The sequence below is a fragment of the Egretta garzetta genome, unplaced genomic scaffold (assembly GCF_000687185.1).
Source record: "Egretta garzetta isolate BGI_Z169 unplaced genomic scaffold, ASM68718v1 scaffold583, whole genome shotgun sequence".
NCBI classification, from domain to species: domain Eukaryota; kingdom Metazoa; phylum Chordata; class Aves; order Pelecaniformes; family Ardeidae; genus Egretta; species Egretta garzetta.
The window spans coordinates 24,204-45,751 of record NW_009259189.1 but is presented as its reverse complement, the minus strand read 5'-3'; the positions used below and the strand labels follow the sequence as shown (position 1 = coordinate 45,751).

Sequence of the window (21,548 nt, the reverse complement as noted above, 5' to 3'; positions counted from 1 at the left end):
CTGCCGGTGGCGCGGGGGGCCCTGCGCTCCCGTACCGCTGCCTGGGCCTTGTCCGGGCCCAGCTGTGCGGCAAGGGGCTGGGGGGCTCCTGGAGCCCGAGCTGCGTAGGTTCCTCAGTAAAACCACCGTTTTGGCGGGAAAAACCCAGATCTGGTTAGAGTTAGCCTTCCTGAGGTGTCAACGAGCTTTAAAGCGTGTCCTTTGTACCATGGTGACCGTTTGGCCCGGAAGCAGGGATCAGCAGTGTCAGTCAGGCGACCCAGCTCCCGGGGGTTAGGTGGGACGTGGGGTCCGTTCGGGTTTTTGTATCTTGCTCTCGTGTGATTCTTTGCTAAACGTCTTCAGTGGAATCCGTGAGCTGTGGGAACGCTGTCTTTGGGAGCTGGAGATGTGTCTGGATACTCGATGCCTATTGGTTTTCTGTATCAGGAAATCGTGTAAGGCTTTATGTGGGAGTGGACAATTTTTTTTTTTTTTTAATTTCTAGGTTTCTAATGAAGCTGAGCCATGAAACTGTGACCATTGAACTGAAGAATGGGACGCAGGTGCATGGAACTATCACAGGTATGGCGGCAGCAAAGTATTGCCCGTTACCTTTCTGCTAACAGTTGGCAGCCGTGGTTTGGGCTGAGCTCTTTTGTTTTGTACTCCCTCTTGTGGGGACCTTCTCCCTAAGACCCAGGAGATGTTCCTTTTAACTCACAGCTGTATGTGCAGGCTTAAGGTGTGTTTGTTATGGAAGAGCCTGGATGTTTGCGGAAGTTGCTGGGAGGCTGTAAATTCGCTGTAATTCTGGGAGCCTCTGAGCCTGACTGTGGGCTTTGCTTACAAACGGGCTTGGGGGTGAAGGAAGTAAACTTCCAAACCGTTGGCAAAGCTGGTGTAAGCATGGTGTTCTCTTAGGATTTTAGCAGCACGATAACCCTGGTGAGGTAGTTTTACTACTGTATCAAACTGGTGGCGGATATACAGCTAAATTTTTATAAGATGTTTTAGTACATCTGACTTCTCATTTGTGGAATTGTAATAAGTTGTAGTTACGTAAAAATGGTACAGCTGTACGGCCAGAAGAGGGGGGACTTCTAATAGTAGTACAGATAAGTGGCAAATGTTAAATGTTGATATGGTCTTAAATTGGTTAAACTTCGTGTGTAGGTAATTTTAATCTTCAGAATTCATAACTTCTGCTGCGTGTGTTTTAGCTCTGGCTAAGGTGAACTTCTACGGAAACGCATCTTTGCGTGTGCTTGATGTCATGAAACTGATTTGAAAACACGTAGCTTGATGGGGGGGGTACAGGGCAAAAAGGAATCCTGGTGTCAAGAATCTGGTCCCCTGCTGTTGCCAACGTTCTGTCCTGTAAGTTTTTGGGTGATGCTGCCTAGCAGGTGCTGCTTTATCACTGAGCTGATGCTTGCAGGAAAAGGCCATGATGGTTCATTATAGGGTTCTTGCATCTATTGCAAAATGCGCAGAATATTTTGTTTGCTTTAATAATATTATTGAGGGATACTGTTCTGAGAACGTGCACATTGGCATTACTTTAGAGAAGATCAGGTCTGTAGGTGGGGCACATCCTATTGAATGAAGCAAACCCTTACAGTTAGGTTGATGAATGTGCTTGATCTCCTTTCCTGCACTCACCCCAGGCTACTTTTAGAAGCTATTCTGCCCAGACACCGTTAAAAAAAAAAAAATTGCAGTTCAAAATTGGCAGAGTTGTATTCCAGGGGATTGCTTAGGTGCTTTTTTGGCCAGTAGCAATCTGCTGAGATTTGGCAGTTAAAAACTGGCATCATATTGCAGCTGGATCCATCAGCTTTGATTAGACTTGAATGCACCACCCTGGTATCTGATTGCAGCATGCTCTATTGAACCCAGCTAGGTAGGAGGCAAACGAATTGCTTGTCTCCTGACCTCAGTGCTCTTGCAGGCTTAATTCTTGAGCAAAGTCTCTCTCCTTTTCTGCTAAGAACCTGTAAAAACTTTGCAATCCGTATTTCTAAAATGACAGTCTTCCCTTTACGCCAGTGCGTGAACTATGTTTGTAATCGCTGTCCTGTCTGCAAATTGCACAATCTCCTCTTCCTCCCCAGGGTGTCGTTTGCCAGAGCAGGCGTGCTGCAGGGGCAGGTGCCACGTAATGCACGTGTTACACAAACTAAGGGGGCAGGTCAGGTGGAGCGAAGGTGTCGGAGAGCTGCATAAAATCTAGAAGTAAGAAAAATATACGGAATTAAGTGCAGCACAGTGGTTCTTCTGGTTCTGGCCTGCTACTCATTTATATTATTTACCTCAGTAAGATACCTTACAGTTTGTCTTTCTGTGTTTATGAAATAAGACAGTAATTATTTTTACCACAAAGGGTCGTTTGTACAGAACTTTGAACACACAAAGGATTTTGCTCGTGTGGGTGGCCCTGTTACTGAATTAGCAGGTGTTTGTAAACTAGTTTCCATCTCGCCTAAATTTTTGATCAGAAAAAGTTACTCTCATTTTGCTCTTCATAGTTTGAGATCAAATACCATGCAAGATTTGCGATGTGCAAAATAAAAATTAATACAGGGTGCTTTTCAGTGCTTTGCAGGGCTGTTATTCAGTACATGCACTCGACTGAGATTTTTTTTTCTAGTGTCAGATTATGCTTAGCACTGCGTAGTGGGCACAGTACTGATTCCGTACAATTTTTACGTACTGGTTTTTTGTGGAGTTTGTAACCACAATGACTGTTCCTTGCAGTAGTGTATTTTACGTCATTTCATAGAAGATACCGTACTAGTATTGGATGTATTTGATCAGAAAAGAAATGCTTCTTTGGCAGTTGGACTTTTTCTAAGGCTTACAGAAAGAGGAAGTGATCAGGTTACTTTCCCTCCTCAAAGGTTTGTTTTGCTGCTTTTTAAAAGAGTCAAAAGAGTGATGTTGGACTTGTGTAATAAGCAGCAGTTTATTTGTTATTTAGAGGAATTGTTTTAACCATTTACAAAATTGTTATGGCTGTTGCTAAGACCAAGATAAAGATCTCTAGCAACGAGGTGTTGAAGGCAGCAATTGGTAAATTAGTAAGCATAATTTAAGAGAGAAAAAGACATGTAGGGGCTTAATTAATGAATGGCAGAAGCAGGTGTTAATGAACAGGATAAATCTGAAGCATGTGTGTACTTAAAAATAGCCAACAGTGGACCATCTTATGGGCGTTCATCCCTGAAATTAGACTTGTGTTGTTTCAGGGGTGGATGTCAGTATGAATACGCATCTCAAAGCAGTGAAAATGACACTGAAGAACAGAGAACCCGTACAGCTGGAGACGCTGAGTATTCGAGGGAATAACATCCGATACTTCATTCTGCCAGACAGTTTGCCGCTGGATACTTTGCTTGTGGATGTTGAACCGAAAGTCAAGTCCAAGAAAAGAGAAGCAGGTTAGTTTGTGCTTTCCCAGTCTGTGTTTGTTCTGCCTTTGTGTGCGTTTTAGTGGTCTGAATCTGGAGCCATCGGATTTGAGTGTCTTAATATCTGCATTCGGCAGCTAGTTCTTTCATCTTGGAGGGTTTGATACTGAACTGGCTAAGGCTGCCTTGCCCACCTTCTTAGCATCCGTAGAGCTTTCTTCCCTGTGAAATTATGTATATGGCTTTTCATACTTTTTTTTTTTTTTTTAAAAACGTAAATGTTTTTTAAGCTTGAGCAAATCTTAGCCTATTGGTCTCAGAATTGACACCAAAGAGATTCACATTCCCCCTTCTCTGAATGTCTGCTGTGTTTCCCCAGTTTGCATTGGGAACTTCACATAGTCTAACAAGAAAGTACAGAACAGCCTCTTGAACAGGGCTGAATGCTTCACTGAAATCTCACTTGGTAGTGGATAATCTGTCAGAGAACTGAATTTGAGAGACTTGAGAATCTGAGGGAGGCCATGTTCTGATGAGCCGTTATCTTTATCCCTAGCTTTGGCTCCCGGTAGTGTTCTGCTCTGCGTTCTTCCTGGAACCTTTTTTTTTTAAATTTTATTTTTCCAAATGATTGTTGAAGAAAAACCTTTTCCTTAGAAGCCTAACAGTACAGAGAGTAATTCAGTTTTAATCTGCACTATTAAAGATTAATATCCAGCAAACCCATAAGTTGTCCTCAGGCAGTATATATTTTGCCTAGCGGTTAATCTGTGTGTTTTAAAAACAATAAGTTTTAAGTGAAAACTAATTGTGCTCTAAAATAACGTCATGCTATTTCTCCTGTAATTAGCATGTACGTATTTGGATCTGTGGTCTTTGATCCATGTGTATGTTACGAATTGGTGTGCTTGCCTTACCTAAGTGGTACAAGGAACCCTCAGGTGTGTGAGTCATGAAGTGCCAGCGTTGTGGCTGCTGTCTTTATATAGAATAAGGATAAAGCACCTGAAAGTGTTCTGCTCCTCTCATGTCCATCAGCAATAACCTGACCACATGGAGAAATTGGAGTGTGGTTGGATGACTTTTTTTTCTGAGCCTCACGATGTGATGTGAACAAGAATGTCACTCTTTTTAACTTTGAAGAAAGAAAAGGAGCTGTAATGGGGCTGTTTACCTCCGTTTAATACTCCTTGCAGCTTCACTGTACTGAAGTGCTCTCAGACTGCAGCTGCGTTGTGCTGTGCTTTCCCTTCACCTGTAAATGCCCTTGGGCTTCAGAAGCTTGTAGGGTGCTGCCTGTTCTTGGCAAACGAAGTGGTGGAAGGCAGGATGCTGGCTGAGGGACACATGTGGCCACGTGTGCCTGGGGCCTGAGCCCGCTGGCGCTTGGTGAGCGCAACTGTCTGCTGGTGCGTGTAGGTGCTGTAATCATTTAGGCAGGTGTTGATGCTTCTGTGTGTTTTACGAGGAGTCAGACCATGACCAGCAAGACAAGTGACACCTTCCTTCTCACAGATCTGGCCCCTGCCTCTGCTCTTTCCATCTTTGCTGCGTTTCTAACCTGCCTGCCCGCAGATGGAACAGAGTAACTGTTACAGCCTGCAGCTTGGCTGTGGGAGCTATATACTGTGTCTCTCTCTTGCCCGGCCGCCCACTTCCACAGAATTTTAAGTTCCTGGGTATCTTTTCAAGCCTTACACTGATGAACTTGTTGGAAATTAACCAGTAATTTCAAAAGCCTGTAGGGTGGCCTTGCAACCTGAGAGGGGAGATCGTATTTCTTTAGGCAAAAGGGGTGAGATGATATACTATCACCATATAGATCGTGACATCCAGCAGTTGCTTGGGGCCTGAATAATTCTGCGATTCTGTCTTCCCTTTACCATTAAATAGCAGTATGTAAGGAGCACACAGCCAAGGCCTTGGCCTGAGAATCACATTTGAAATTGGCAGAGGCATCACTGAAAACATGAAGAGCTACTTGGTTTGGGGATCCTTTCAAAATGCTGCCCTGTCACATGGCGCCTGAGAACGGGCAAGCTTGGGCATCTCACAGTGTGCTAAAACTCACTTTTTCCCTTTAGCAGCGCACTTTAAACTGCAACGTGAGCTGTGGCCAAAAAAACCTCCAACCTTTTCTGCTGTAGTGAATAGTAAACAAAATACTCTGTCTTGCATATGCTTTTTCTGGTACCTGACAAACTCGATGTTATCAAAAAAAAAAAAAAGGAGAGGAATCATAGTTCTCTGTTAGACTTACCCTAGCATTTGGGAGCAGCCTGCTGTTGTATCCCCTTGTTTCCTGCAGTGAAGCCACAGCCAGCCAGTAGTCTGTGGAAGCTGTGTACTGTAAAACCTCACACAAAAGGTGAAAATATTGTCTGAAACTTACTGAGAAGTAACAGACTTGGTGTCTGACTTACTGTTTCCCTGTGATGAGACGTGATGTTATTTTTGCTTGATGCAGAGTGTTTTAATCAAAAGGAAAGTATTCCTGTCTCTCACTTGATTTATCCTTTTTGTTTCACCTGCTAAGTTGCTGGCAGAGGCCGTGGCAGAGGCCGTGGGAGAGGCCGAGGTCGTGGAAGAGGAAGAGGGGGCCCAAGACGATAACTTCTCACCATGCAACTGTTACCAAATTCTGGGCAATTTTGGATATTTTTTTGTACAGGTCTTGTTTATGGTATCCATTTTTAATAAACTGAAATGTGAAAAAGTTGTCTTTCCTTTGCTGGTGAAGGCTGGGGAGGGAGGCCTGTCCTATTTCTAGAGGCTGTTGCAGGCTAAGTGTGTCTTGTTGGTGCTGGTTGTCTGTGTCAAGATTCCACCTGCCCGTGAAGGCTGTACAGTTGCCTCTTGCTTTTTGCCCCAGAGCAAGAGACTTGTGTCGGTGTGCTTTAACAATGTCTGTTTGAAATTAAGACATTTGCTGCCTTCTAATGGTTATGTAGTTAAGATGCTATATTAAGAACCCTCATCCCATGAGTGTGTCGCTAATGTCTTTCCTGCAGAGTGACCTCTTCAGAGTTCATAGATGGAATTTTACTGTTTTCTATTAGATGAAGCTTACAATTTAAACATGTTACTTTCTTTATAAAAACGTTCACCTAGGGAAATGAACCGGTTCTGTGGAACTGCTGGATTGTTACATCTCATGATTAAAGTATACCTGGATATGAACTTTGTCACAGCTGCTTCTACGGCATACTTTTGTTTGGGTGGGGCTTAGATTTCTTCTAGTGTACTTACAGCGCATCCCTAGAAAATACGAAGTACAGCACAGTGCACAATTACATACTGGAATTGGAAGTTTACTTCTTCTGGAGATGAGAGAACTTCTGCACTTCATATATATATATATATATAAATTACTTTGCTGGATACAAGAATAAAAGAAGTGGTCTTCACCACATTTACCTTGAACGCCATCCTACTGACTTTCTCCCATGTAAGAAAGGGATCATCTCATTTCATTGCAAGATTTCAACAGTTTCATCTGTTGATGAAATACAGATGTCATTTCAAATAGCGTGCGTGCTTAAGCGTGGGTTTCTTGAAGGGAAAGGGCAGTTCCTGGTACTTTGGGGCAGGAGCATGCTTAGTTGGTCGCTCATGTTTCCACATAGGCAGTGCTACAGCAGAGTGGAAAAGAATTACCTACTGTGTAACGAGTGGATTGGCGGGCTGATTCGTGCTAGCTAGCATTTTGTGAGCTGCTCTTCTGTTCTTCCCTCTCTTACAGAGGCCATTTTAAAGCTTCATCTTATTACAGACGAGCTGTTTGTTTGTTTCCCCAAACCATTGTGGAACCTTCTAAGAGCACTTTTTGGTCAATATAGCACCCACGATCCTCAACTCTATAAATAGCTGCTACAAGTAATGGTTGCTGCTGTCTTCCAGAAGCGCCCGGTCACTGGCAGTGGGGGTGAGGTCTTCCTCGATCCAGCTGTCAGCTCTCATGCAAGGGTGGAAACGCTTTCCCTCTTCAGTCTCTTCCTTACGAAAGTTACTAGTGCCCCCAGGGGTATGCACAGGGTGGACGCCGCCACCAGCAGCCCGATCACTGCCAGGGCGTAGCCTGGGTAATCCTTCGTCACCAGCTGCCCCTGCAAGGGAGAGAAGCAGCGTTGGGGCTGCGGGATCTGTGGTTTTCAGTGTCCTGGAGCCGGGTCCGGAGCAAAGCTGTCTGTGTAAACGGGACGGCCAAGAAGCACTCGCAGGCTGCAGCAGCCCACGACTCTCCTCCCTGCCCTGCTTTGTCCAACCGTACAAGCTTAAAATTGACGAGAACAGAGCTGCTGGCAAAAATATTGGGGAAAACTTTTGCAAGCTTTGGTAAAGAGCAGAATTTGGCTTGATTCGCATTTCTTAATGAGGTGGCTCAGCCCTGACCCCTGTCAGGTCGCCACCTTCCTCCCCTGGAGCCTGTGGGCTCATGCTGACACCCAGTCAACAGGCCAGGCCTGCCACGCCGCCCAAATCGGTGAAGACATGAAAACACTGGGTGTAATTTGTTTCTGTGTGCTAGGAACCTTTCCACAAAAGGTTACGAAACCGGTGATTACTTATCCAGTAGTAATTCCTCTGTGGTAAATACACAGTTCAGCGTTTTGTACAAAAGCGTTTTGCCCATGAAGAAAACTGTATGTGGTAATTACGAAACCACTCTGGTTTTCATAAACCACGCTGGTTCTATGAAAACTACTTATTCCAGCAGCAGCTCAGTTCTGTTAAAATACCACTATTTTTCTTCAAAATACTACACCCAGAAAGTCATGTTTCTGTTCAAAGAGTATTTTTTTTAAGATGCTATGTGGGTCTTCACTCAAAATGAATAAAATTTTACCTTTTGAAGGGATTGATTAAGAATTGTGGTGGAAAATTACTCCCATTTTACAGAACATTATTGTCACACTAGGTCACGTTTTCCCTTGCCACAAAATTAAGGGGTTTCCCTGACTTCAGCTGCAAGCTTTCAGAAGGTGGTTGTCTGGAATGATGTACTGAAGAAGAAAGGCTGTGTCCTTGCAGGAATTAAGGACAGTTTAAAAAAAAAAAAAAAAGCAAATAAAAAAAACCCACAAACCAGAACTATTTTACCTGTGTGGCATCCCATGCTTGGTATTGCAGTGTTCCTGTGAGGATATAGTCGGTGAGGTAAAATATAAATAGGCTTACAATTAGCAAAGGGCTAGCAAAAGCCCACATGATTTTCCAGTACCAGTTTGGCTTGCGTCCAATCATGGTGTGAAGGTCTTTCTCAAATCTGTGTTTTAAAAAAAAAAAAAAAAAACCCACAAACAAACACCAACATATTTTTGACAACAGCTGCATGGGCGCGATCGATACCTTGATCTGAGTTACTTCAAAACCACCTACAGAATTAAATATGCGAGATGGGAAGGGGGAGTATAGTTGACCAGAAGAGTAATGAGCAGGGAGGTATCGGCTGAAGAAATGGATCACCAGGGTGATTGATACAGTGAGGTTGAAATAAAAAAGCAGGGCTTCTGTGAGAATCCCAGACTGGGGAATTGTTGCTAGGAAGAGGTACAGCAAAGTCCCAAAAAAATTCTGCCTGGAGTGTAAGTACGTTCAGACCGTCGTCGGTGTAAGCTGACGGAGAAAAGCGATTATGCTTAAGTAACGTGGAGAACACCCTGCGCGTTTTTGTGTAGTCGAGTTGTTCTCACCGCTGTTACTCAGCTGTCTCTGAGGACGTACGAGTGCCGGGGGTGACACCTCAAATCAGGCAGGAAACCCGGATCTGACTCGAAGGCTGTGAGCTCATCGAGGAGGTAACGCCCATGTTGGCGCCTGCACAGGTACTGCGCCAGCGGCCCCACGAAGCAAACACTGAAGCCTTTTCCTTTTAGACGCCCTGAGTGCAAACTCCTCTGCTGCGTGAAACCTTCCCTGATGCCGAATCTTGCTTTTACCCACAAGGTAAAAGGGCCCCCACAAGGGGCGGCTTGGGAGACCAGCGATGTGCAAGGTCTGAAACCAGGCTCTGCTGGCACCGTTGTGCTCACGCTGAATCGCTGTGAAAGGAGCAGCAGCGTTTCGGCAGAAGGTGCTCTTGAGACCGAAGAGGAGAGCAGGGAGCAGCGTGTATGGCTCATTAGTGCTCCCCTGCCTGCAGGGAGGGTGTCAGCCCAGCCCTGCCCCCATGCAGCCCCGAACCCCTGAACCCTGGAAGGGGTCTGCTGGGCAGGGGAGACCCCATTGCCTTGCTGACACCATAGCATAGGAGAAAAATTTAGCTCGAGGTGGTATTTTTATTCTTGGCCCTGTGTATCTCGGCCAGCAGCCACACCCCTGCTATCCCCTGCTACGAAGAAAGGAGGGTTCAAGCTTTTACCTTCTTATCCCGTAGATGTAACACACGGCAATGGTTTCTACCAGCACGATGAGCAGCAGCGAGAGGGTGGCTGCGTAGTCGTTGAATATGTCAAACCAATAATTTCCAGCCTCCATGGTGAAGATCAGGCCAATCACGCAGTTAATGAAACACACAAACCCTGTGTGGGTAAAACAGGGACAGTGCTCTTACACCTGGAAATCTGCTTGCATGGGGGAAATGTCATAGAATCATAGAATCACTTTGGTTGGAGAAGACCTTTGAGATCATCGAGTCCAGCCTTTAACCTAACCCTGCCATCCCACCACTAAACCATGTCCCTAAGCACCTCATCTACCTTCTTTTAAATACCTCCAGGGATGAGGACTCTACCACCTCCCTGGGCAGACCATTCCAGAGCCTGACAACCCTTTCGGTGAAGAACTTTTCCCTAGGTCCTAGGTTTTTCCAAGTCATAGGTCTTGGGACCAAAACCCTGGTGGGATTTCTACTGATTCCTGTCAAGGGGTGGCAGCTTTCTCGGAGGGGAGAGATAATTTTTTTCCCCCCTTTGGAAAAGTGACCGTTACCTTCGGTTGCCTCTTGTGCTGATGTTTTTGAGAGATGACAAGCGCCCCACGGCCCTTCCTGAATCATAGAATCACTTTGGTTGGAGAAGACCTTTGAGATCATCGAGTCCAGCCTTTAACCTAACCCTGCCATCCCACCACTAAACCATGTCCCTAAGCACCTCATCTGTCCTTCTTTTAAATACCTCCAGGGATGAGGACTCAACCACCTCCCTGGGCAGCCCATTCCAGAGCCTGACAACCCTTTCGGTGAAGAACTTTTCCCTAGGTCCTAGGTTTTTCCAAGTCATAGGTCTTGGGACCAAAACCCTGGTGGGATTTCTACTGATTCCTGTCAAGGGGTGGCAGCTTTCTCGGAGGGGAGAGATAATTTTTTTCCCCCCTTTGGAAAAGGCCTGTCTCTGTGTGCGTGCGACCATGCTGGTGTATCCTTAAACTGCCGCTCCTTAGAGCTGCACAGTCACAGCCCATCATCCCAGCAGGGTCACGACAACCAAGTCTTGGCTGTAGCCTTGTCACGCACACGCGCGCGTGTGGGTGTGCACGGCCTCTGCTGTTACCGCTGGGCATCCAGTTAAAACAGGTTTTAAGCTGGGACAATCGATTTCCATGCCCGAAGAGGAGCGCCTATCACTTTTGGCCAAAGACTGAGCTGGTTCGCAGCCGGGATACCAGTGACGCAAACCGAAGAGCCACACACCATGGGTATCTTGACGTGTCTGCTGCCCTGCAGGACACCAACACTTTTGCACACACGTGCTCCCCCCCCTGCACGGCCCAATGCTGTTCACGGCAGGTGCTTACCTGAGATCACCTCCTTGGGGAATCGGGCAGCAATGACCCTGCTGTCGGTCAGCGGCGTGAGGATAGCAGCAGTGTTTCCCAAAATGCTGCCGATGCCCAGCATCAGCAGCATGACGAAGTAGAGCACGGAGTACAGCTGGGGCACCTCCATGTTTTTAATCGCTTCAGAATAGACTATAAATGCCAGTCCCGTCCCCTGGACAGCCTGCCGGCGAGGAGCGGGGGAAAAGTGAGTTACAGGCAGCTCCTCAGCTCGATAAAGGGACATAAAAGTAGAGACATATGAGGCTGACCCTCCACAATGACAAAATACACTCGTGACGGCAGTTCTGCGCAGCGGAAGCAGATGAGATCATCACTGATTTATTCAGACTGGATAGAAGCTGGCATAGTCGCGCTCGTAGCAGAAATGTTTGCCCCATACCTTTGTGACCTGCCCCATCCCACCGCTGGAGCCAGCAGTCCAGCTGCATTGCCGCACGGTTCAGCTGCTGAGGAGCCAGGCGAGCCCCTGGCCGGGCTGAGCCGGTGCCCCCCCGCCCCATCCCGAGGTACAGAAATGAACCCCACTGCAGCCCCTGGCCAGGCAGCTCCTGGGGGGCATGGATGTGCCTGCATGGGGCTGAGGGGCTGCCTGGGTTCGGTGCGAGGAAAGGCACGAGGGAAGACAAAGGGACCAGCACAAAGCGGCCACTCACCGTGTCCAGTTCAGCTTCCAAGCTGCAGTTTTTAAGCTGCGGCGCTAACTGCTCGTACTGGTGCGGGTGGGTGGCCATGAGGTAGTCTTTCATCTCGTTGAGGTTGTCTGCTGTCAAAGAGCCTTCCTCCAGGTCGAAAGCATTCATCAGCAGCAGGATCACCCTGGGAAAGATTATTGGAATTGATCTTTCAGGCCAAGGTACAAAACTGATGCTGGTTTTGTACCCCATCCCCTTCTCCATCGCCCCCCATGCAGGGGTGCTCTGCCAGCCCCAGGGCTCCGGTCTCCCCATGTGGGAGCTGTGGCCGTGGCACTTCCAGTGCAGTGCTGGGATGCCGGCAGCCTCGTGCTCATCTCTGCTTTGGAGGCAGGAGCTCCTGCACCTGGGCTGCTGCTCTCAGGCACCCGGGAGGAAGCCAGCAGATATTTTGGGTGCTGGCCAGTGCCAGCTGGTGTCTCTTCCCCTTTGCCCTCTGGTCCCACGTCCACACCCCCACCAATTTAACGAGCCTTTTGGCAAGGAGCAGGGTCTAGCAGCTTGGTTTCCTCTCTGATCAGCAGATACATTGAAAGCTGTAAAAAACATGAGTAAAAGTGTAACTGCCGTGGGCCCTGTGCCAGGGACCGCACGCGAGCTTGCTGCCGCGGCGCACGATCCCGCAGGCTGCTGGGCACCTCCAGAGCTGAGCTCCCGGCACCGGGCTTAGCCTTAAAGGGGGGCTCTGAGCATCACTGCATTTTATTAAGCAGCTCCGCCCCCGCCCCAGCAAAGAACGTGCTGGGACCGGGGTGCAGGGGAAATTGCCACCGTGACTCACCCAGGCAAACTCATCCTCTCGTCCCAGCCTGTGCCTGGAAGCGGCACCCGGGTGTCAAAAGCCACACCAGCTCTGACCTTTCATCTCGGCCCTCATCGCGTTAGATCGCACCATTAGCTTTATCAGAGCAGTATCAGGGCTGGGCTCGGGGCAGCACCACGCGCTGTTACATATTCCCCTCCCCTCCCCTTCCCAGGAACAGCTTGTGGTGGAGAGCAGGCGAAACACCAGGCTCTTACCTGTTTATACAGCTTTCGTAGTTAAACGTCGCCTTGAAGCCGTAGATGGAGAAAGTGACGATGCTGGCAAATATGGACGTGGCGCTGTTGATCAGCGAGACGATGATGGCGTGCCTCTCGCAGTTGTTGCTGGGCTCGTTGTAGCTGGCGAATGCGATGAGGCTGCCAAAGCCCAGGCAGAGAGAGAAGAAGATCTGCGTGGCGGCGCTGATCCACGCCTTGGGGTTCGACAGCTGCTCCAGCTGCAAAACCGGACGGGGAGAGCAGGAGCGTGAAGCCGCGCACGGATGGCCAGCACTGCCCCTTCCAGCCTTCCACCCATTTTAGCTTGGGGTGTTTTGTGGGCAGGGTTACTGCTCAGTCTAGATGTAATACGCTAGGGGTTATGTTAACGGGCAGGTCTTTGCCTGCAGGAGAAAGCAAGCAGCTTACAGGCACCATGGCAGAAGAGCCTCCAGCCGGTCCCAGCCAGGATTCCCAGCTGCCTAACCTGAGCTACTGCTGCAAAAATTCAGTAAAAGGAAAAGGAGCATCACCACGTTTTAAAAAATTCTACGTGTTTGGTAACTAATTAACATTTTGTGAAGAATTCGGTACAATTTTTCCGTACCTTTGGTGTGAACATGTAGATGAGCCCATTCACAGCTCCATGAAGTGTTAATCCTCTGATGAGGTATATGATGAGAACGCAGTATGGCAAAGAAGCTGTTACATAGACCACCTGGGGGACAGAGGGGAAAGACCTTGGCCTAAAGAATACGCGAGACTGGCAGTAATAGATCAGCTTTTTCCCAATTACAACAATGGAAATGCTTTATGTAAAGTATTTGTTACCTTGGATTAATCGTCAAACAAATATTTTCAGGTAAATCTGACTTTAGATTTAGGCTTTAGGGAAACAAGTTTTTATTAATAATAAGGACCCTGTGCTAATGCTCCCACCAGCCTGTCAATGCATTAGGCAAAGAGCATCCGCTCTAGGAGGAAGGTGAGCAGGCCTCATAAAAGGCCAAAAATCAAACTTGACTGAAAATATTTTAATTCAGATGTGAAAGAGACTTTAGCTTAATGTAACCCAGGTGGGGGAGGGAATTAAATCTTTCAGTTGTCTTCCATAAGCTTTTGAGCAGAACCCTGAGTTTAAACATTCAGATTCAATCTCCATGTTGGAAAGAGCCACACACAAAAAGAAAAAAAAAAAAAAAAAAAAAAAAAAGGGAGGTGTATTCCAATGGTTCATCCAGAAACTTACACAAACACTAACTCACCAAAAACAGGCCTTCCCAAGCTCTTGGGAAGAGCCGCAGATGGGCCATTACCAAATATTCCTCTGAGCTGCGCCTGTCTGCGCTGCCAGCGGGCATCTGCCTTTCCCGCTGCACACCTGGAAACGCAGCAGCTTCACCGTCCCCAGCGGCACAGCCTGCTTCCCATGCACGGGGGTGCCGGGGAGGCCCCCTCTGCTCCCCCTGATGAGACCCGGCCCTGACGATGCGCTTTCAATGTGCCTTGGCTATCCATGTGTTTCCTTTTTGCCCACAGAGCCAGCTGCAGCAAGTTTAAGAGGTTATTCTTGGTTTACAGTCTGTTGGCTTTCTGCGCCCGGCTAATACGATTTGGGGATTACAGCCCTCAGCTGGCTGCTTAGCGCAGTCTCAGCCGGGACCGCGCTCTTTTTCCCTGCTTCCTCATAACTTCTGCTGGGAATGAAAAGTGAGCGCAAATGTGCGGTAAATGTCTTTTTTTTCCTTGCAAAGACTGAGGAACAGGCATCTCCTGACATGGCTCTGCCATGACGAGCGGCTTTCCTCAAGGCCAGCAGCTTGGCGGCTGGTTTTGCAGCAGAGCTGTCTGCATTTAAAGGGAATTTTCTGGGGTGTTTTTGTTTTGGTTTGGTTTGGTTTTTTTAATATCACTCAGTGGTTTTGGCTGAGCCCTTTTCTGTTGCAAACCTAGCAGGTCAGCACAAGGCAGAGGGGACGGCTGCTGCTGGGGAGAGGCGGGGTCGGGCAGGGCGCCTCCTCCCCCGGCCCGCTCCCGCTGGCCTCCAGCGACGGAGAGATGTTGAGGGTCTGCCGGTACCAGAAGTACTGGGTGGACGACGTCTTCTCGCATTCCTCCTCGTAGCCGGTGCGGTTGCTGTTCAGGGGGCAGGTGGCCCAGGGCAGGGGGTCCTGCGAGGGAGGGGAGGGGAGCGGGGCAAGCGCCCACTGTCAGCCTGGTGGGGAGAGCCCGGGGGGGTGAAGGCAAGGGGAGCTTTCTGTCCAGGGCTTGCTTGTCCCTGCATTGCATTGGGGCTGACCCTCTCCCTTGGTCCCGACCCTCTCCCCTGGGGACAACCCTCCCGATCTTCTCCCCCAGGGCTGACCGTCTCCTCTGCCTTTGGACAGGCCCACCCCAGGGTGCAGGACACCGTGGCCACAAAGGCATCATGGGACTGGCCTCAACCTGCATTTCGTGGAGAGAAGACACCCTGATGCCCTTGGGGAGCCCCCAGAGAGAGACACCACTGCCTCGAGTTTTTTCCCCCCCCCCCGAGAAAAGCCCTGGGATGGTTTCTGGAGCTTTCGGTGTCCCCCAGCTGACGATGGTGCTGGACGTTGCCCAGCACCAATGCAAAGCCACCATGAACCACTGTGGCAGGGCCAAGCTGTGCCGCCGGGCACCCACACACCTGGAAGGAGTGGAAGAGGTACCAGAAGGCCCAGGCGTTTATCACGTTGTAGTACATGGAGAGGAAGAAGGAGACGACGACGCTGGCAACGCCTGCGGGCATGGACAGAGGCGCTCGGTCAGTGGTGAAACCCCGAAACACCCAGGGCCCCGTAACACCCCAGGGGGCGCTGCAGCCAGCGGGGGGGGGAGGATTTGCCTCTGCACAGCCCCGTGCACAGGGCATGACCCCACCGGTGCAGCCGCCTCCTCCTCCCAACCGGGCTGTTCCATATTGGATTTTATACTTTAGCCCCTGAGGGGGATGAATATTCAATGTATCATTAAAAATAAAATGTGCGCATAAGCGAATTAGTTTGGGCTATCGGGGTAATCTAATAACAGAATAACGTAGCTGAGAGCAGCCGCTGGTAAACGGTAGGCAGCAGCAGTAGGAAATTGAGACACCATTTTATCAGTCGATGTTGAGCTTCTCGGGATGATGCTGTTGGGGTCAAAGCCCAGTGCAGGCAGCTCCAGCACTGGCCTTCACACCCTGATTTTTGGCAGTCTGCCTGAGGGCAGTGGGACTCACACCTCTGTGGCCTGGGACCTGGTACAGCGAGGCAGGGTCTGGCCCCAGTGCCCTGCGAGGGATGGGGTAAACACGTGCTGTGGGGCATCTGGATAACCGCTTTGCTCGGCCTGGTGAGACCCAGTAAAACCCCAGCTCCTGCCTGGTTTCTGCTCTGAAAGATAAAGCTCTCCATTCAAAAACCATCTGTCTTCCTCAGGTACTTAAAAATAAAGTTCCAAACTGAGAACCTACCGACACCGCAGAGGTAGGGACTTATCATCTTCCAGGCACCGATGCTGCCCTGACGCATGCGCTGCCCCACGGCCAGCTCCAAGTAGAGCAGCGGCATCCCCTCGACAATCAGCATGATGAAATATGGGATCAAAAAGCCGCCTGCAAGAAAAATCCAACAAGACGGCCTTCAGCAGATCAGCAGCACAATAAACACCAGTTTGCCCTATTCGTGGTCGAATTGCCCCATTAGTGTCCCAGGAGGTGGCTGGAGCTGGGTCCTATTGGGGCACCTTGTGTACTGAGGGCACGGCGCAACCTTGAGGAACATCTCATGGAATTTCAGGTGGCATCCCAGGTGCCAGCGGGCACTGAGCGCCTGGGCGCAGGGAATTTTCCACGGGCGCTTGGCAGTGCTGGGATTTCTGCTGTTAAAATGTGCCGGTCATCACCCCGGCGCGGCGGGCCTGCCCCAGGTGCTTTGCAGGCGGTTTGAGCAATGTTCGGGGCTGGGGCTGTTAAAGGGTAACTAACCGCCAGCCAAACCTTGGGAAAGATAATGAGAGAAAGAGGATGAGGGAAAGATTTACTTTGTGTGCGTCAGGCTGCGGCAGAGCCGAAGCGCTTGATGAAAAAGTCACAGCAACACCTGCGTTGAATAGAGTTCTAAGTAATGTAATGAAATCTGGCCTGGCTTAAAAAAAACCAACCCAAAACTACAAAAAAACTGCCCCCCAAAGCCCATGCTGAGCCCGCAAATGCCAGCTAAAGGGGTGAAGGCTTTTCCCTCAGTGTCCCACCTCTGGGAGCAGACCCCGGGACAGAGGGACAAGGCCTCCCCCTGGCCCATGTCCGCTTGTCCCCACTGCCCTGGCATGGAGAGCCCCAGGGATGCTCCTGCAGAAGAGGAACAGCAGGAAAGGGTGGGCAGGATGCGCTTTGGCTTAAATTTCTGCTGGGGAAAAAAAAAACAATTAAAAAAAAAAAATCTTCTTGTCCTCAACTTGAGGCTCGCTTTAGAAAGAGCTGCTGACTGAGTCAAAAACTGGATTTTTGTGAAGGCTTTCCTGCTTCCCTTTTTACAGCAAGCCAAAAACATTTACGTAAATATCTCTTATTTAGGATTTAATCTGCAGCATTAACATTCCTCGCAATGGGCTCGGTGCAGCGCTGCAGAGGAATGAACTCCGGGCAGCGACTGAGGCAAAGAACTGGAAATAAACACTGGGCAATAATCCTGTTTATTCTGGGAATTAATTTCCCACCTCCTGGCTCTGCCGTTGTTAACAACTCCTTTGTTGGCCTGTTAGATAACTTCCTGCACCGCAAGGGAGCCGTCGGAGGTTCGAGAGCTCCCGCAGCCGCTCTGTCCTGGTGGGGTGCGAGCTGCCCCAGCAGCCACCGAGGGGAGGTTTGCCATGTGCTGTGGGGGGGCTCAGCCTTAGGCCCTTTGCAAAGGCTTTTCCGCCCTCCCAGCAGCGTTGCCACATGCTTGGCATCGGCTTTGCCACCTTGCAAGGAGAAGGAGTGCCTACAGGCTTGCTCTCTTCACCTCCTGCCCCTTGCTCTGTGCCTTGTTTGCGCGCCGATCTTGCTCCTGATGCTACTTTTCCTAAAGGCTAAAACCAAAACGCCTCATGTAAGTGACTGAGGGCAGCTGTGTGAACCAGCTCCTCATCCCCTGTGGACCAGCACATCTCCCCTGAACTCCCTGCTCATCTACACCCAACGTTGCTCCCTAGGGTGCCAACTGGTTGCAAAAACCAGCCCCCAGGCCAGACCCCTGCAGTGGGCACCACATGTGGAGCATGCCCTGGGTCTGGTGGAGGCACCAGGCTTGGCCAGCAGTACCCTCACCTCTGCCCAGCATCCCTCCTGCTGTCCAGGGGCTTCCTCGCTCAGGGTTGAGCCCTGCCGAGCACCAGCCCTGCTGTAAACCCATCCCAGTGTCATTTCAGCCTGGCCCAGCCCACTTACGGACAGACAAACTGCACTTATGAGGTTTGAAGCCCCCTTGCTCGGTTCGGGTCAAGATCCCCGGAGATGAGCAAGGAGAAGGAAGCAACGCGCTGATGAATGGAGAGGCAGGAGGATGTAAAGTCTGCAAACGCCCTGTTTATGAGTATCATCAGCGACTGGCTCTGTGCTTTTCCACAAGGAATCATAGAATCATAGAATGTTGAGGGTTGGAAGGGACCACTAGTGGTCATCTAGTCCACCCCCCCTGCAGTGAGCAGGGACACTGCTAACTAGATCAGATTGCTCAGAGCCCCATCCAACCTGGCCTTGAATGTTTCCAGGGATGGGGCCTCCACTACCTCTCTGGGCAACCTGTTCCAGTGTTTTACCACCCTCATTGTAAAAAATTTCTTCCTTACCTCTAGCCTGAACCTACCCTGTTCTAGTTTAAAACCATTTCCCCTTGTCCTAACAAGGTGTCAAATGAGCAATTGCTGGTATCCCCCCTAAGCCCAGCGCCTGGCGTATCCAGCTTTTAAGTTCCTGAAATGGTGTTTTGTCTGTGTGGGTTTTGCAGACCCCTGGGAAGCCACCGAATCCTTTTTAAGAGGGCAGTGAAAAACAATGAAGAAAAGCAAAGCCTGCTGTCAGGAGTTTTAGTTTCACAGTAGGGAGAGCTGCCTCTCCCCTGGGAAATTTAAAGTCGTAGAGAAACTACTCTTATAAAAACATACTTTTCAGAAAATACTTGGGTTTATCAAATCTTTTTTTCCTGGTTGATCAAGCGTTCCAGTTTTGGTTACATTTCAGGGAATTTTCACCACCTGCTACACAACTGATGGCTGATAAGAAGAGGAGAAACCTAGCAAAGACCCCAGCGTCTGAGTTTTGCTGTCCTTCAGGATGTCAGCCAAGACAGGCTGCTAGTGAGCTAATCACAGGCAGTTTAATTGCCTACAGAGACACTTGCATTTTAAGCTTCGTGCTAGAGTTCAGTGTCAGACACAAAGTCCTTACCCTCAAAACCATCGGCGTAGAGCAACACACCCAGAATTGCCACACGTTTATCGCTTCTGCTATCTGAAACATCTAAGAAATCTTCTGCCGCTGCAGCATCTAGCTTCTACTGCAGTTTCACCCAGTGTATTTTCTGGATTTTTCTGACCTGATCCCACAGAGCAGCTCTGATGCCGTCCCAGCACTGAGCTGGCTTTTCAACAACCAGCATGAACCAACTCCTACCACCACATGTGCATTTGAAAGCAAGCCACAAGCCAACAAAACAAGCACAAAACAAACACAAAACAAGCAAAAAGCACTCAAACATCTCAGCATGTTTCTTCCTGAAAGGAAGAAAAGGCGGAAGCAGACCAGAAGCAGATGAGGCAGAGGCTCATCGAGTCACTTGATGCACAGCTGAGACAGGTCCAACACTACGTCAAGGGATGCAGCGCAAGAAGCAGTATAAAACTGGGGGGTCTTATAAAGAGAGGCTTTCTATAGGGATTCTTCAAAACACAGTCATTAACCAGTGCTAGCTGTATACTAGAAGAGATTATTAGTACTGTTTTTTAATTAATCTAATTAACTGACTTTGGATTTCTAAGGAAGAACACCTGTGGCTGGTACATGATACAGAGCCCATCTTTCTCCAGTTTGGACCTAGGATAGTGATAAACTTTCAAAGAGCTTTTTGGGTTTTTTTGAGCCCAAACCAATTTATTCCCTGTTTTCAAAGCTTATGGGGAGGCTTTAGCTGTGGAACTCCCATCGATTAAGGAGTTTCAGCCAACTTCAAGGCAGATTTGCAGCCAAGTTATCACCTCCTAAAGTAAGGCTTTGTATAAGAGACAACACATTAGTGACAGCAAGCTGAAATGATACAAGCTGATCCTTAAATTAAATCAGCATAAGCATTTCCCTTTCTCAGTATGTTCCCAAGTGAACTATCAAGGAACTGAACTAGTTTCTGATGCCTTCAGGGTGGTTCAATGGGGCAAGAAAGTAATAAATTAATACCATATGGACCTACATCTCTTACTCTACCATCATCCTTTTTACAGAACACGGGCCTTCCCACCGTTGCACTGCACTCCTAGGAACTGAAAGCTGCTGTACCGGGGCAGCTGTCAGGTAAAAGCCTTATGTGAAAGAAATAAAGCAGCAGCAGAAGAGATTGCACACCAGCGAAAAGCCCGACCTCCTGCTCTGCTGGGTGGACAGGGCCTTAGCATGGAGGACATACCTTTGGATTTAAAGCTTGTCACACTCCTCCTCAAGGGAAGCAAGGAACATAAGCCACACTTACCTCCTCCGTACATCTGGCATAAGTATGGGAACCTCCACACATTTCCCAGCCCTACAGCATAGGAAATGCAGGCGAAAACAAACTGCAGGGGATTGTCCCATAGCGGCCGGGATTTCTCCATTGCCTACTTGCAGGCAGAGGTTGCAGCAGAGCCTTCCTGCCTTCACTCCTTCAGGTACTCTGCCAGCCCTGCCTCAGACTCCACGCCAGCCCGGCTTGGAGGGGAGGGAAAGGCGGAGGAACTAGGCTTGCCAATTCCTATCAAGCTTTTTAATTACTAATCTTATTAACAGGCACATACTGAAGTAGGAATGCTGGTAAATAGATTATAGACACACACAGAACTATAAAATTGGTACTCCGGGTGAATAACTGCTTGGGTTTTGACTGGCATTTCTGGGAAGGATGTGAGCCCAGGGATTTTTACTAGCTCACATGCCAGCTTGACACAGGGAAGAAATAACACTGGGGCTGCAGCTTGGTTTTGGAAATAGGAAACTCTTTCCTTACCGGGCTCTCTTCCCTGAGAGCGGCATTTGTGTGTGTGAGGCACCAGCTCGGATTTGATAGCACAGGGAAGGGGTTCCCAAACCATTAGGACTGGGCTTTGTGGCTGTCAGCTGGCTTTTATTCCCGGTGTCCCTCGCCCTAAACGGGTCTTTGGGCATCCTGTCACTTGCACCCTGGTGCTCACCGCAACCGGCCCAGCACACTCCTCAGTCCCAGAAGTGGCCTTGAAACAGTCCCTATCAGCCATGCAGGTGCCCAGCCTGCTGCAGCCTTGAGTACAGCACTCAGGTTTGACCCTCCGGGAGTACTACCCTCCCTCTACGTGCTCTGCGCGTGTGTGGGAGCATGAAGCAGCTCGGTCCCTTTTCACTTACCTTCATGCTCAAACCCCACTGCCGCAGCAGCTGAACTTCACTGAGGGGTTGGCT

General features: G+C 49.1%; 2 protein-coding genes across 2 annotated transcripts; one reads left to right on the top strand and one right to left on the bottom strand.

Annotated features, from left to right (window-relative positions):
• Positions 1-85: 85 nt before the first annotated feature.
• On the top strand, positions 86-6,469 carry SNRPD1 (small nuclear ribonucleoprotein D1 polypeptide). The gene is made up of 4 exons (XM_009635729.2): positions 86-277; positions 488-564; positions 3,231-3,422; positions 5,929-6,469. Exons 2-4 carry the CDS (start codon positions 495-497, stop codon positions 6,003-6,005), a joined length of 339 nt encoding a protein of 112 aa, XP_009634024.1. The 5' UTR covers positions 86-277; positions 488-494; the 3' UTR covers positions 6,006-6,469.
• An 879-nt stretch (positions 6,470-7,348) lies between these two features.
• SLC6A20 (solute carrier family 6 member 20) lies at positions 7,349-20,909 on the bottom strand. The gene is given in 11 exon segments (XM_009635728.1): positions 7,349-7,498; positions 8,493-8,658; positions 9,754-9,913; positions 11,127-11,331; positions 11,825-11,987; positions 12,884-13,125; positions 13,494-13,667; positions 14,836-15,057; positions 15,558-15,649; positions 16,365-16,505; positions 20,611-20,909. Coding segments are annotated over 11 exon segments (1,836 nt in total). The 5' UTR covers positions 20,732-20,909.
• Positions 20,910-21,548: the final 639 nt, after the last annotated feature.